The following is a 17,341-nucleotide window of genomic DNA, read 5'->3' as shown; positions in this document are numbered from 1 at the left end:
ATCATATTCAGTCCCTTAAACTTGTCACAATATCTCATTTCAACATTCAAATTAAACTAAGCCAAGTTTCAATTAAATATATCAATTCCTAATAAAGTATTTCAACTAGACACTTTTAATTCAAATTTTAGAATTTCTTTTTGCATGTGTTCTTATTCGTTTTATTAGGTAATTAAATTAACTCCATAAAATATATCATTTTCTTTAATTACACACATTCGCCTCAATAAGCTATAAAAGCCTAGACATTTACTACTTGAGGGAATGCATATATATAATTAAAAGAGATGACATATTTTTTGTGATTAACGTAACTATCTAATGACGAATAAAAACACGCGCAATTTTTTTCTTCAAAATTTGAATAAAAAATATCTAATCGGAACACTTTATCAGAAGCTGAGATGTTCAATTGTAACCGGACTTAATTCAAATGTATAAATGAAATTTATAGGCGACGGCCTAAATAGCAGTAACAGGTGAATCAAGATTGTGAAACCTTACAAAGTCTCTTGTGTTAAAATTTTGACGAAAATCAATTATTTCCGGCGCCTTAATGGCCTCTCGGCCCAATTGGCGGAACAACACGAAAATATAGCGATGGATTCCCATCGATGGACGTGGGCTCTCGTAGCGTACAACTTCATTGCCTACACAACGAGAATTTGAGTTTAGTACCAAATCGACTCATTTATATGTGTATTTCCTTATTTCAAGCATGAAATATAAAGTTGAACTAATTTGGAAACATTAGGCACACAATTTATTTTATACTTACTATTTTATTTGATTTTTGATTTTTTGATTTTATTTTATTAGTATTTATGAATGGGGTTATAGTACTGACTATGTATGAGACTATACTAAAGTGAAAAGATAAAGATTATTTTGATGAGACAAAGGCCTTCAAAGAGAAATGAAAGGATTTTTTGAGCATTTTTCCACTTATCCTTTCTCCTTTTTCGAGGAGAATTTAAAGGGAAATAAAAATGAGAAAGGGGTAGGAAAAAAAAGGTATCCGAGTTTGTTAAGTATTACAACAACTATAACCTTTGGACTATCGGTTGGGCCTCTTACTAAAGGTTATCTCTATCTGCGGGCCCTTTCTTTTGCAATACTTAACAGATTCTCTCATGGCCCAATTATTATTACAGGTTCTCTACCATAAAATTCGGCCAACAGTCTTTCTTCGGAATTATCTGAACGGGTTGATCCTCCCATCTCGTTTGTTTTAGCAACTCATCCTATCTTCTTCTTTTTTTTTTTTGTTTTTTCATGTTCACCTGGCTAAGATCGAAAGTTAAGCTGCTCGTCAGGACCTTTTCCCTGCGAGCAGAAGCTCTCCGCTCGTGCTTCATTGGAGCGAGACAGTCGCTTCCACACAGAATACTTCGCTACAATTTCTTGCTTCGTCATTGCCTAAGTCTGAGCAATTAAGCAATAATATAAGAACACTTACCAAAGGTTGCCCCTGTGGCTGCTGGGATATCTGTGACCAGCCTATCAAAAATATAATATCTTAACATTATTAAAAATAAAAAGAAAAGGTGAAGGTGGGGGTGGGGGTGGGGATAGATAGTATAATTTTTGTTATTTATGAATTATGTGTTTAGGGTTGCAAACAGCCTCTGGCAGAATTGCAAGGTAAGGCTGCGTACAATATACCCTTGTGGTCGGACCCTTCTCCAAACCCTGCGCATAGCGGGAGCTTTAGTGCAACGGGCTGCCCCTTTTTTTTTATTTATGAATTATGTGTTTAGATTCTTTAGTTGTAAGGGGACTAAGCAATCTATCCTAGTTATTTTTTTGTTTCATTCGATGTTTGATATTTAATTAAAATTTAATTAATTTGAATTTATATCAGAAAGTATCAACTTAAAAAATAACACTTTCCTTATCAAAGATAATTTCATCATATGATCAATTAGGTCCCATTTTCGTTCTTATATAAGGTCATTCATATTTTATGTCTTCTCTATCGACGATTGATTTGGGAGAGATAATTAAGAAGTATATTTGATAGTTATTTCATTGACGTCATCCTCTCGTGAAAGAACTATATAGAGAAACAAAGTGAAATATCCATATCTATAATTATATCAATATATAATATAAGTTAGACTTACCAGTGCAAATATTCCCTCAGATTTGGGTTACTAGGGTTTGGAGCATCAGAATCCACCAAAATCTTTCAAAAAGAGAAGAATATATTAAATATCTTGAAATACAAGATTTAGTAAACAAAGACCATAACCTAAACACCATCTGGTCAATCCAAATGCATTGTATGGCACTAAACATGACGTTGTTTGATTAGATATATATTACTTTAAAAAGAAAAGAAAGACTTTAAAAAAGAGAAAATAGCCAAATGCCCACCTAATGTAACACCCCCTAAAATGTTGTATGTGGTGTTTCAATTCTCAACAAAAATGATATTGCTTCTGTATTTTGGCATAACTATTCATAGAATAGTCCAAATTAGGTGATTCAAATTTCTGAACAACCCCAACGGCATTACCTACAATTTTCATGAGACCATATCTTAATATTTGGAGGATACATAGGTCAAATAAATTATTTTTTGCAAGACATGGTGCTATGAAGAAATGGAGTGTTTGTAGAAGAAAAATCATATCTCACCGTAGGATGCTCCAAATTGATTGATTCTTGAATGACATGAAAGTATAATTCTAGATCTACAATTCATATGAGACACCAAATTTTAATTAGGAAGTTATCTTGTTCAAACGAAGCTCCGAAAAGGAGTATTCCGTTATAAGAAGGTTCATCTCACCAACCATGGAAAAATCTAAATCCATTTGACATCACCAATGACATCAATAGTCCTCCATTTTACATCATCCATGAGATCGCAATCCTCCATTGAATTTTCAAGATCATCCTTTGTAATTATTTTTATTTATTGTTAGGTCCCTCCTCCACACCTATAAATACCATCTTATTTCCTCATTTTATTCATCAAGTTTTCTCAAGCAACTCTTCCCTTTATACACTTCTTTACTCATTCTCAAATATAGTTTTAGTTTTTAGTAGTGTAGAAATACTATTCCGGTGATTCTTATACTTCGGGTAGTACACAAAACGCTCCGACGAGGAGAAAAGGCTAGGGGTGGGTTCAAGAGTGGTCATTGAGTTCTTCAATTCAGAGTAAAACTTCGAATTCCAGGTATGTAAGGCTATTCATAGCATTGGATTGAGTTCGTTCGTGCGCCTAATATTTAAATTCATCGTAATTGAGTTATAATTGAGTTTTACCGTAATTATTGAATTCTAACTGAGTTAATTATTCTTCTATTGAATTAGATATATTTATGCATTAAGATTATTATTATTTTTATCTCTCATATTATTGAAATTATTGTTCGTGGCTACTTTTTCATGAACCCAAATTGATTTAATGTTCATAAATATTTTTACGCGTGTTTTGAGTAACGATGTTGGTTTTTAACATTCATTGACAAAAAGAGTGATTTGAATTAATACTATATATGTATTTTATTAAGTTTTGACAGCAAAATAATTGAGTTTAAATAAATTTTATTCTTTGGATTAAATGATGTTTTGAGCAAGATGTTTTGATGAGATGTAAATGATGTTTTAAAGTATAATAATTAATGAAGAGGTAATGAGATAAGTTTGACATTTTAAATAAAAGTCCAATAAGACTAGATGATGAGGTTAATATGAGCACATATTTTGAGAGTAGTTTGAGCACCGAGTTGGGTAAGAGTTTAATTGACTCAAACCTCAGAACTACATAGCTAACGTAGGATGGAGGCTATGACTCTTAAGTCCCAAAAATAGGACTTTGATGATTGGATCCAAGATGATGATGTCCTTTACCCTAGCAAGGTATTGGATGGATGTGGCAACGACATCGCTTCGTTGTATCATCACTAGCTCATAAGTGATGGTTGTCGGTTAGAGAAACTCCCAACTGAGTAAGCATTGCTTATTATTATTATTTTTAAACTTGCATTACACATTGATGTTGAGATGATGTTGGCATCTGAGCCGAGTCTTCCTGAGAGGTGTTTCTTGATATTTGTCCTTACTTTTCTGCCATTTTACATACTCGTACATTTCATGTACTGACGTCATTCGACCTGCATCGTTTTATAATGCAAATACAAGTGTTAGAGATCCTCAATAGGTGCATCGTTGAAGATCATTACTTTTCAGCTATTTAGTGAGTCCTTTTTGTATTCGTAAGAACTCTTTATCCTTTTATTATTGTTGAGTATTATGTTTCTTTTGAGGTAGTCATAGACATGTCATTGACACCGTCTAATAATGTTAGAGGCTTCATAGACAGAATTTGATGATGTAATTAGAGTAGTTCTCCTTTGGAACTACTTCTTCTAAGGATTATTTCTTTCATTTGATGTTGATGATGGCGAGCCCACATAAGTATTCTTATTTTCACTTAAGTCTTTCGCTGATGAATGAATGAGTGATGAGACCAAGTGATTCTCTCGGAGGCCAGAGATGGTTTCTGAGTGTTGGTCACGCCTAGAGTACCCTCTAGGGGTGTGACACCTAATCTATTAGTTAATTCTCAACTATACACTTATACTCCACATGAGTCCTATTCCCCCTTGGAAGATTTTGTAGCAAAATCATTTGCTCTCTACATGTTGAGGTGGCAAAGAAAGTGTATTTCACCTTCTCAAAGAGAGTGAGAGACCCAAAAAAATTATTAAAATTTTAATTTTATAAGTATTCCATTTTTTTTTTAATTTTCTAAATTTATTTATACTACCTTTTACTCTTATTTATCTTTTTTTATTTTACTTTGTTTCTCTTCTTTCTTCTTCTCTTCAACACTTTGAGGGATTTAAGATACCGGAAAATAGCATGGATTCACCTCACTATTCAGTTACCTCTAATACTATCTCCATTTTTTCTTTTTTAAAAAAATACCTACTTCATTTGTGAAAATTACAAAGTAACATGGAATCAAATTAAAATTAACACTTTTTCATTGCTACATGTTCATAAATCCGAAAAACACAAAAGAAACAATATAGAGGAAACCCAGTTGAGAAAACGAAAGTAAGAAATTATCAAACTAAAATTTAGCACTTTTTACAATTAAATTTTCACTATTTCAACTACAAGAAGCAAAAATGCACAAAATTGAAGAGACCCAAATTCAAAACAGATCCAAAAATTGAGTAATGTACAAATACAATAATACATCAATATCAAATTCTTCAACTTAAACAATTCATATGAAATTTCTTAAGCCAAATCAATATGCTCAAAAGTTTAAAAATCCTCGAAACTTCCAAGAATTTCATCGATCAAATTTGTATCCCTCATCCAAATATACTTCATATTTTTTCAGTTTTTCAAACTTCGGCGATATTTTCATCGGAGAAAATCTATTAAAGCAAGATTTGAATGCTCAAGATTGGCTAAGTTATCAATTTATGTCGGAAAAATAAGTTTATATGCAGGTACAAGTTCTACAGCTCCATTAATTTTTTGATTACTGATGAAATATCTTGGTGAAATTTATTTCACCCAGATTAAGAAACTGAAATTTTTGAAGCCTGTGAATATCCAATAATATGACACCCACAAAGTAATTATGTGAAAGGTCCAAATGCTTTAGATTAAAACAATAGTATACAAAAATTAGAAATTATCGGAAAAGATAATTCACCCCAAGATTGAGAAAAAAAAAGAAAGAAGGGAAGTCACAAATGAAACTTGAAATTTCACTGTAATGAAAACCTTTGAAATGTCAAAGAAAAGAAGAAAAGGCTGAAAAAGAAAAGCAAAAAAATAAAATGAAAGAGAAATAGGATAAAACAAAAAGAGTAATAATTATTTTATTAAAAGAAAAAAAATATTACGTAGCAGGCGTGTATAAATTACTGTGCAATACAAATTTGGGTATGACTTTTTAAGGGGGTATATATTGCTCTTTTAAAATATTTAAAAGGGTAATAGGACCCCCGTAAAGTATAGATGTGTAGTTGAGAATTGGCTAATAGTTGAGAATTTATATATCTTCTAACTTGCAGTATTAAACATGCATGTTATTAAATTATCAATTTTTATTTATTAGTTGGTTTTACCCTTACTGTTAAAATAAAATTATTCTTACCCTCGCCGTTTACAAACTAATAACCGTACCCTTCAATTGAATGGAAAGCTCCAAATCAATTAAAATTACTCAATTTCAATTAAAATTACTCGATTTTCTCTTTTAATTTGAACAGTAACGTTAATCATTTTTCTCTCCCTTTTTTATTTATATGTATTCTATTCTATATTATCCCTCTTCTTCCTTCCTTCACTTTTAATTATCTAATATTTTAAAAATAAATTTTCACTCTATTTATCACTTTTATCATATTAAAAAATAACAGTAACTAATTATTCACCAAATTATTTTATAAAATTTAAGACTAAACATCAATGAATATGAATATTATGATAAGTTATTTATACTAGTCATTATTTTTTAAGGGTTCTGCAAAGTCTAAATTGAAAGTGTGAATGAGTGGAGTAACTATTTTCTAATGAACCAATTTATTACACTTTCAATTATTTTTTTTGTTACAATAATGGTTTTCAAATTTAATTCATTTATTTAACTAATTTTTGAAGAAAAATTTCATTGAAAGTATATCCTCGCATGTTGTTGCTACTGCATTTTCAACCGTTGTTCACCTGTGTACTAGTACTATTAAGGAGAAATGATTTTTTTTAGTCATTTACAAAACAAATAGTTTTATATTTTTTTATAAAAAATAATAATATATTTTAATATATAAGATCTGAAAATATTAGTTTTTTTGGGTCGAGTTTGGATTAAAAGAGAAAATTGGGTAGTTTTAATTAAAATTGGATAATTTTAGTTGATTTGGGACTTTCCATTGAATTGAAGGGTACAGGTGACAAGTTTGTAGACGACGAGGGTAAGAACAACTTTATTTTAACGGTAAGGGTAAAGTCAACTAATAAATAAAAGTTAAGGGGTATTTTTGACCCTTAACCCTATTAACATTTTTATTACATATCAACATGGGTTGTGGTGCAGTGGTGGGACTACTTCACTCTTAACTAGATATCTCGGATTTGAGTCCTAAGTATGGAAAAATATCATGTTGGGACTTGGGAGTGTCACCCCCGAATGAGCCCTGCAATGAGCGAACCAAATTTAATCGGGGCTCCACGGACTTCGGATACCGGATGGAAACCCAAAACAAAATATTCTTATTACTATAAATATATAGTATGTTATATTAATGTGGGCATCTCCATTTTTGCTCAAGTGAGGTCCGCGACTTCAAATAAAAGCCATAAAATAGATACTTAATTAGCTGGTGAATTAAAATTAAAACTAACACAATTCACATAATTAGATATTTTTGCTCATGTTGCTTCTAATCTCCTACTACTCACAATCAATTGACAGGACCAGCAATTACGTGAATTGCATGCTTAAACAATCTCAATCAGCTCCAAATGAAAGAAGTTTAAAGCTAAAAATTTTAAAATGTATTTACAAAAAAAAAGCATCATATAAAATAAAATAATATAAATTTATCAGAGTGTAAAAAGTGCGAAGATCGTCTCCACCAATATCAACCCTGGGTTGGTTGACAACTTGTGAAGGCTTCAAGGCACATCCATTGTATCGTCTCCACCAATATAAACTACACCAAAGTCTACACACCTTGTGAATGGATCCACAACATCTCCTATAACTCCAGAAACTATTAGTGGATCTCTTGGCATGTTTTTTTCTTCTTGAATTTAGTGGATCTCCAAATTAATAAGCTGATTTTTTGTTTCTTACAATTTTATGAGTAGAGGAGCTAGCTAGCTCTTGTTATTTATATTCATGAGTGGAGAGCTCTCGTCCTTAGGACACGTTTGGTCATAAAAATTATTCAATTTTTTCGGAATAAATTTTTCACTTTATTTGAGAATCGATGTTTGGCTAGCCATGAAAATTTTAAATTCCACTTATAGTTGGATTCCGAATTTATAACCAGTTTTTCAACTCTGGCTTCATGATTCCAAATAAAATGTTTTTCTCTTCTTAGGAAAAAGTATATATATATATATATATATATATATATATATATATATATATATAGCTTTTCTTTAGGCATAATACATAAATATGATCTTAACTTGGTTTCAATTGGCAACTTTGACCTCTAACTTTACTAGTACACAAGTAGACACTTTTACTAACCAAAATTTGAACAAATAGACACATTCGTTCTACGTTGCGTCCTACATGGCAATTTTGTGTCCTACGTGGTGTCCTACTTGTATTATGTCATGTAAGACATGTGTGTCTACTTGTTCAATTTTATATAAGTTTAAGTGTCTACTTGTGCACATCCAAAATTAAAAAGCGTAGAAATTAGTTGAAGCCAAGTTAAAAAACGTCTTTATGTATTATGCCTTTTTTTAAGGGGAAACCATATATCCTAATTTTTGAGCTGTAAAGAGGAGAATCTAGGAAAGATTTTGATGGATCAACAGACCCCAATATTTTTTTACTTAAAATTATATACACAGATATTTTCCTAATCCATATTATCATTTGTTTTTCTTCATTTTGCTTTTACTAATTAATCGTTTAAATTTTTTGAATAGGAGAATTACTATGACCATAACGATATTCATAGCTACTTAAGTGGTCTCTCTAGATCATGTAAGTTGGCTTTACACTCCATTAAATTGTGGTATTCATTTTATATAATCATGATTGATTAGATAACACTAGTACTTGCATTAAGATAAGAGGCGCCTCAAATACATCAATGGCCAAAATTCAAATTTGAAATGAAGCCTCGTCAACTTTTAATATTATTTATGATATTTATTATATAGTCAATTTCTTTAATCTTTTTTGATACATAGTACATAGATTTGTACTATCAATCATCCTATCACAATATCAATCATCCTATCACAATATCTCATTTCTAACATTCAAACTAAGTCAAGTTTCAATTACATATATCAATTCCTAATAAAATATTTCAACTAGAGACTTTTAATTCAAATTTTAGAATTTCTTTTTTCTTGTGTTCTCATTTGTTTTATTAGATAATTAAATTAACCACATAAAATATGTCTTTTTTTTAATTACACGCATTCGCCTCAATAAGCTGTAAAAGCCAAGATATTTTCTATTTGAGGGTGAATGCATATATATAATTAAAAGTGATGACATATTTTTTGTGATTAACGTAACTATCTAATGAACGAATGAAAACATGCGCATTTTTTTCTTAAAAATTTGAATAAAAAATATCTAATTGTAACAACTTATTAGGAGCCGAAATATTCAATTGTAACAAGACTTAATTCAAATGTATAAATGAAATTTATAGGCGACGGCCACCGATACCACCCTCCCTATTGCAATTGAAGTAAATAGCAGCAACAGGCGAACCGAGATTATGAAACCTCGCAAAGTCTCTTGTGTTAAAATTTTGACGAGAATCAATTATGTCCGGCGCATTGATGGCCTCTCGGCCCAATTGCCGGAACAACACGAAAATATAGCGATGGATACCCATCGATGGACATGGGCTCTCGTAGCGTACGACTTCATTGCCTACACAACGAGAGTTCGAGTTTAGTACCAAATAGACTCAATTATGTGTGTATTTCCTTATTTCAAGCATGAAATATAAAGTTGGACTAATTTGAAACATTAGGCACACAATTTATTTTATACTTACTATTTTATTTGATTTTTGATTTTTTAAATTTTATTTTATTAATAGTCATGGTTAGGCCTATAGTACTGAATATGCATGGGACTATACTTAGGTGAAAAGATAAAGATGTATTTTGATGAAATGCTATGATTTCTAGGAGGATGATAGACCCAAAAAGTAGTGATTCAAATCCACAACATGAGCACGTACAATGACATACAAGTGAGTTTTGGTGGTGTTGGTGGTTGGGGTGGGGTGAGGGTGAAGAGTAATTAAGGTGCACGAACATAGGCTCAAGTTAAGGACGAGTCCATAAAACAACTCGCATTGACAAATGGTTGGATTGGATCGAATTTGGATGGATTGAATATGGATTAAGTCAAAATGGATTGGATTACAATTCACCCATATAAAATATGGATAAATATGAATTTGATCAAATATGATTTGGGTAAAATGGTTCTAACCCACTTTAATTTCCTAAAGACAAAAGACATTAAATCAAAGCAAAATTGTTAATTCTCTAAACCCTACAACCCCCAACCCACCCCTAAATTATTATTTTTTAAACAATTAATTTTTCATATAAAATGAAATTTAATTTTTCTTCTACTCCGTAACCCCCCAACCCACCCCACACCCTCCCATCCACCCACCCACCCATCAACCAAATTTTTCGCCCACCCCCTATCTCCATCACCCCTATTTTTTTTTAAAAAATATCAAAAAAATTTTTGCCCACCCCAACTCCGCTCCCACCCACCCTCCACTCGAACTACCTACTCCATTCCCACCACCCCTTACCCTCACCCCACCCCAATTTTTTTTTTTTTTTAAAAAATTAAATTTTTTAACCCCACCCCCACTCCCCAATTTTTTAAAACAAATTCCAAAAAATTCAAAAAAAAAAATAATTTTTGGGCCCCTCCACCCACCCCCACTGGACCCCCACCCACATCCCCCCACACCCGCCCACCCTCTACCCTACCACAACCCCACCCAAATTTTTCTTTTTAAAAAAATAATTTTAATGCAATTAGAAATTTTGGGTGATCTAAGGATCTATATGAATACTCATATTTGTATGAGCTTTTGAAATAGGTCAATTCATATTTACCCTTTAAAAAATATGAGTGATCCATTTAAATAAATATGGACTAAATAGATTCATTTTACTTAATCCTTACATCAAGGGCTGATTTCACAACTCGAACACATAATCTATAAATCACATGAAAACAAATTTACCATTGCTCTAAGAATCAGATTCAAGATAGGCTCAAATTAAGATAAATTAAGATTAAGGATGAAAACTATTTTGCAAGAATACCAGCAAAGTCAATGTAACAGCCAAGTCATGCAAGTTGCAAGAAATGATGAATCACACTACTTTTTCAGAAGAATTGCACTTTCTTTTTTTTAAAGATATGGTGAGCACATGTACGACAGAAGAGGGAGCTGGAGGAGAAGCGCTACGAAGAACAAGAAGTTCTGAAGTTTAAGGAGAAATTTCTACCAGGTGATGTCGAAGCGGAATTCAATCGTCAAAATCAATAAAAAGGCCATCATTTTACTTAATCCTTACATCAAGGGCTGATTTCACAACTCGAACACATAATCTATAAATCACATGAAAATAAATTTACCATTGCTCTAAGAATCAGATTCAAGATAGGCTCAAATTAAGATAAATTAAGATTAAGGATGAAAACTATTTTGCAAGAATACCAGCAAAGTCAATGTAACAGCCAAGTCATGCAAGTTGCAAGAAATGATGAATCACACTACTTTTTCAGAAGAATTGCACTTTCTTTTTTTTAAAGATATGGGGGTTGAGGAAGGTAAAAGTTTAGATAACTAACCAACTGAGCTATTAAAATGAAGAATTTCACCTGCTATGGAGATTTCAAGTGAGTTTTGGTGGTGGTGTTGGAGTGTGGGTGTGTGTGTGGTTGTTTATGGTGATGATACAAATTATATTAGCATAAATACAATATATATTTGAATTTGTTGCTTCGCCATTGCCTAAGTCTGAGCCATTAAGCAATAATGTAAGAACACTTACCAAAGGTTGCCCCTGTGGTTGCTGGGATATCTGTGACCAGCCTATCAAAAAAATAATGTGTTAACATTATTAAAAATAAAAAGAAAAGGTGGGGGTGGGGATAGATAATATAATTTTTGTTATTATATTTATGAATTATGTGTTTAGGTACTTTAGTTGTAAAGGGACTAAGCAATCGATCCTAGTTTTTTTTTTTCATTCGATATTTGATACTTAATTAATTTGAATTTATATCAAAAAATATATTTGATAGTTTTCATTGACGTCATCCTCTCATGAAAGAACTATATACGGAGAAACAAAGTGAAATATCTATATTTATAACAATATATAATATAAGTTAGACTTACCAGTGCAAATATTCCCTCAGGTTAGGATTACTAGGGTTTGGAGCATCAGGATCCACCATAATCTTTCAACAAGAGAATAATATTTCAAATATCTTGAAATACAAGATTAAGAAAATTAAAGAGCATATCCTAAACATATACCATGTTGTCTATCCAAATGTATTATATGGCACTAAACATGTGTTTGATTAGACATATAGAGTAAAATAATTAAAGACTAATTTCAAAACATATCAAAAATATATATCTTCTAACTTGCAGTATTAAACATGCATGTTATTAACATTTATATTACTAACCAACTAGACACCGAGCGGCAAATAAAAAAAAAAACATTTTTATTACTATAAATATATAGTATGTTATATTAATGTAGGCATCTCCGTTTTCGCTCATATGAGGTACACAACTTCAAATAAAAGCCATAAAATAGGTACTTAATTAGCTGGTGAATTAAAATTAAAACTAACACAATTCACATAATTAGATATTTTTGCGCATGTTGCTTCTAATCTCCTATTACTCATAATCAATTGACAGGAGATCAACGGTTACGTGAAATTGCATGCTTAAACGATCTCAATCAGCTCCAAATGAAAGAAGTTTGATGCTAAATATTTTTTTTTAAAAAAAAGTATCATATAAAATAGAACGATATAAATTTACCAGAGTGTAAAAAGTGCGAAGATCGTCTCCACCAATATCAACCCTGGGTTGGTTGACAACTTGTGAAGGCCTCAAGGCACATCCATTGTAGACCACCCTATTGTTGTAAACTACACCAAAGTCTACACACCTTGTGAATGGATCCACAACATCTCCTATAACTCCAGAAACTATTAGTGGATCTCTTGGCATGTTTTTTTTCTCTTGAATTTAGTGGATCTCCAAATTAATAAGCTGATTTTTTTGTTTCTTACAATTTTATGAGTAGAGGAGCTAGCTAGCTCTTGTTATTTATATTCATGAGTGGAGAGCTCTCGTCCTTAGGACACGTTTGGTCATAAAAATTATTCACTTTTTTCGGAATAAATCTTTCACTTTATTTGAGAATCGATGTTTGGCTAGCCATAAAAATTTTAAATTCCACTTATAGTTGGATTCCGAATTTATAATCAGTTTTTCAACTCTGGCTTCATGATTCCAAATAAAATGTTTTTCTCTTCTTTGAAAAAAAGTATACCAATCACTTTATTTTGAGAAAATCAATTTCTCTAATTTTGATTAATTGTGATAGCACCAATATTATTGGTAAAATACAAAATCGTTATTATAACGATAATTCAGACTCAAGGGGAGAAAGCACAATATTGTGAGATCATATTGATCATTCGTATACCATCGATTTAATTGTGTTAAAACTTGTGATGATCTTGCAGATTTATAAACTAACGCCTTAGCAAGATAAAGGGTCTGAAGCTCATAGAGGGGGATGAAATTAAAGATCATAAACTTATGAGTCATATATGAAGAAACCCAATTTGGGGACTAGAGATACTACAACCAGGTTCAATGAAAAAAATGAATCATATGATGACTTGTTGTGAAATGCACTAATATTTATTTTATTCAATTCCTATGATGTGAGTGCATTTATCATGTAATGATTTGTGGAGGTTGAGTCTAAAAACTCTTAATGAAAGTATGTATCTTGTATGAGTGGGGTGTCGGAATTAAAAGAGTACTCTTGATAGATTTCACCTATGTGAGTGTGAAAGTAGGCCGTTTTCTATGAGAATGGACTTGTTCTCAAAAACATTCATGAAAATCGGGATAGCATAAGGTTGTAATGTGCTGGCTATTAAAGCTTATGTCAATACCTTGATTGTTATGTGTAAACACTAATACTTTATTTTTCTTAAATAGTCATCGTTCAAATCTAAGACCACTACTGACTCTGGAGTAAAGGTTACTGTTTTACTAAGTGAAGGTTCAGTGCAAAGCGCACCTTCATTATGTATAATAGTCTACCTTCAACTAAATTGGTAAACTCTCTTATTTTAATATTAAAATGAGTGGATGAATGTTGGTGTATATGCTTTTTATTATTAAAATAAAATATTTAAGTACATATGTTAGTAGGTATAAATTGTGGTAGAAGATGACTATTAATTCTTATAACGTATATGGCCATTAGTTCTTGTAACCCTCATGGTCATTAATTTCTTGTAACTTATGTAATATCTATCACATTCATCTACCCACATTACTATCCCTCATTCTACCCATTGATTACATGAAAGATTTCTTCATCTATAAATAATGGTGCATCTTTGTGTTTAAGATGAGATGAAATATGTTTAGTGTAATAAAATATTATAGTGTGTAGTAATGAAAGAAAGAGTTGAGAAAAAGAAAATATTCTAAGTCTTCAACTATATTCACTATATAAAAGAGAGTAATTATATGTTGAAGGGAGGTGTTTTTTTTAGTGGAGCTTTGGACTTTTCAACTAATCCGGAGTTGTTTGAGTTATACGACGTTGTTGGGCTGTTGTATCCTAGAGGAGGAAAGTCAAGAGCATTATTGTTGGATCGATGTAGATTATACCGCAGTGGGCATGAATCTCCTTAAAGAGAGCGAGATATCCGCGCCTCAGCTTGAATATTTTTTATTCACTTTTGTCATTTTATTTTCAATTGTAATTTATTATATTTGTGGTACATTACACCAACAAATAGGGTTTAGGAAGTGTGGGGACATGGAAAGTGATTGGTAGTAATCACTATCAGCGATGGAATTTCTCGATAATTTCTAATTAAATAGCTTGTAGTTAATTGAATTTTCTTATAATATGTTGTTAATCTGTAGCTAAATGGAATATTTTAGTAATCAAAGTATTTATTAATTATGATATTCTGCTTGAGAAATATTTTTGATATTTATTGAATAATATTGTATTATTTTGATAATGATAGCAATTTATAGAAATGTCCAAGTATATTAATATTAGAAATTTAGGTCAACAATGAAAATATATTAGTAGAACTTTGGCTATTGTAGATGTTAAAATCTTTGTTACAAAAACAATTAATTTTTGTGGCGACCAAGGCTCCGACAGGACCTGCATCTCGAATGAATCTTCCGATGCCAATGAGGTCGAGCGTGATGGACCGGAACCCTCATGGGAAGAGATTATTTCCCCACTAAATGCATCAAAAATCAAAGTAAAGAATATCGTCATTCCAAATAAAAAAGAAAAAAGTCAGGATAGGATTCACCCCGATCCATCAGATCTCGAACAACTGAAAGGACAAATGATCTTCTCCATAAAGAATGGAGCTCGACCAACGAGACAGGAACAACTAGCGAATTTCACACTTACCTATGAGCTATGAGAAAAGAGGTTTTTGGAACAGGTAGTGGGTACCGGCTCATCGAAGTGTCACGATCCAACCCTGTAGGCCGTGACTGGGGTAGTCAAATCGGACTACAAACAATATGATAACGTACACGAGAACCTCAATGGGTCATAGCATTTTCATATACCTATAGCCTCTTTCATTTGTATCTTATCATGAAAGGGCGTGCAAGCCGACAAGGCTGCCATAGTATCTTAATATTTACAATATATCATGTAGACATAACTGAACAGAACTTACGCGTATAACCCATACACATGTCCACAGACCTCTAAGAACATTAACAGTAACATATGGCGGGACAGGGGGCCCCCCCGTACCCCTGAATAAACAAATATATACGTAGGAGGTTTGATACCACAACTCGACTCCGAATCAATGGAGCTTCTTCCAAACTTGCTGAGTGGAATCCTAAGCTGGCGGACTCCCAAAACCTATGTCTGTACCTGCGGGCATGAAATGCAGCCCTCCAGAGAACGGGGGGTCAGTACGATATATGTACTGAGTATATAAGCATAATATAACTGAGATAAAAACTGAAATAGAGATGTAGGAAACCAAGTATAACATTTAATAGGGTATTGTACCTGCACCTCACAAAATAAAGTCATGTATACCATTATCACGTACCATATTCGGCCCACTCGGAGACTCGGTGTTACAAATATATCATCTATCATGATAGGCATATATATACCATTAGCGTTGTGGAACGTACAGCCCGACCCATGTATATAGCAAGTACCTGCCGAGGAACGACGGCCTGATCCCCATATCGTGTAATAATGCCGAGGAACGACGGCTTGATCCGTGTCTCATATAATAATGCCGAGGTACGATGGCCCAATCCGTATATCGTATAATAATACCGAGGTACGATGGCCCAATTCGTATGCATACATATCATTTAATAGTGCCGAGGAATGACGGCCCGATCCACATATCACATAAAAATGCATATACATGCATGTAAGACTTAGTAACATGTCAAACATCCCTCAGGTATCACCATAAAGTATGTTCAAGAGCCCCTAGGTATAGGAGCTTACATATTCCATCACTATTGAGCCTATAGAAGGCTCGAGGGTCGTAGTTCAACTACTTTAAGACCCTTATCATTCAAAAGTGAGTACAAGTCATGAGTCACATCCAGAACCTATAAATGGAATTGTCTCTAACTCATATCATACATCGTTTTACTTACATTAAGTCATTTCAAGAAAAGGAAGAGATAGGCTTCCCGTGTATAACTTTTTATCATGTAGAAGGCTTACAAGACCATAACTCAACCATCGCGAGAATTCTAACATCAAGAAGTGAATAAGATTAACGAGTCATGCTCGGGGTTCTAAGAATGGAACTATCTCCACATTATATATATTGACCACTTATGGCTAAGACATGCCAAGAGAAAAGAAGAGTTAAGCTTTACATACTCGTCCCTTCTCAACGTATGGAAGGCTTGAGAAGCCCTAGTTCAATTACTGTAAGAGTGCTTTCATTAAGAAGTAAATGAGGACTGTAAATTACGCTTGGCATTTATGAGTAGATTTACCTCCATCTCCTATCATTCATTACTTAACTTGCAAACATAAAAAGAAAGGAAATGTTACACCCCACACACTTGAGATCGTAAGGTCTCTTAAGCTTCTTAGAAGTTATCAAGTGAGTCGGATAATCTACTACACTATCACACAACTCTAAGGACGGGAGAATGTGATACCCCTTGGTAGGGAAGGTTGGAAATAGGGTCATGAGAAGTCGGAAAGAGTTGGAGGCCAAGTAATGAGTCGTAGGACTTGATTTACCTACGTAAACTACCAACTTAGA

At 32.5% G+C, this 17,341-nt stretch overlaps 1 protein-coding gene and 1 pseudogene across 1 annotated transcript; both read right to left on the bottom strand.

The window, feature by feature from the left end:
* Nucleotides 1–462: 462 nt before the first annotated feature.
* Nucleotides 463–7,868, bottom strand: LOC129880972 (protein HEADING DATE 3A-like; annotated as a pseudogene).
* Nucleotides 7,869–9,211: 1,343 nt separating this feature from the next.
* LOC129880971 (protein FLOWERING LOCUS T-like) lies at nucleotides 9,212–13,070 on the bottom strand. The gene is made up of 4 exons (XM_055955254.1): nucleotides 12,816–13,070; nucleotides 12,150–12,211; nucleotides 11,800–11,840; nucleotides 9,212–9,628 (listed from the first exon to the last, which is right to left on the bottom strand). Exons 1-4 carry the CDS (start codon nucleotides 13,005–13,007, stop codon nucleotides 9,396–9,398), a joined length of 528 nt encoding a protein of 175 aa, XP_055811229.1. The 5' UTR covers nucleotides 13,008–13,070; the 3' UTR covers nucleotides 9,212–9,395.
* Between the last annotated feature and the right edge of the window lie 4,271 nt (nucleotides 13,071–17,341).

Source organism: Solanum dulcamara, chromosome 2 (assembly GCF_947179165.1).
Source record: "Solanum dulcamara chromosome 2, daSolDulc1.2, whole genome shotgun sequence".
Lineage (NCBI taxonomy): Eukaryota > Viridiplantae > Streptophyta > Magnoliopsida > Solanales > Solanaceae > Solanum > Solanum dulcamara.
This window is presented reverse-complemented; position numbering and strand designations above follow the sequence as displayed.

What these genes read in the sequence shown, in the direction of transcription:
- LOC129880971 (XM_055955254.1), bottom strand. Translation starts at nt 13,007, where the DNA reads ATGCCAAGAGATCCACTAATAGTTTCTGGAGTTATAGGAGATGTTGTG. An exon ending in TTCGCACTTTTTACACTCTG is followed by an intron (nt 12,212 to 12,815) that starts GTAAATTTATAT and finishes TCTTGTTGAAAG; the next exon opens with ATTATGGTGGATCCTGATGC. An exon ending in AACCACAGGGGCAACCTTTG is followed by an intron (nt 9,629 to 11,799) that starts GTAAGTGTTCTT and finishes CTCGTTGTGTAG; the next exon opens with GCAATGAAGTCGTACGCTAC.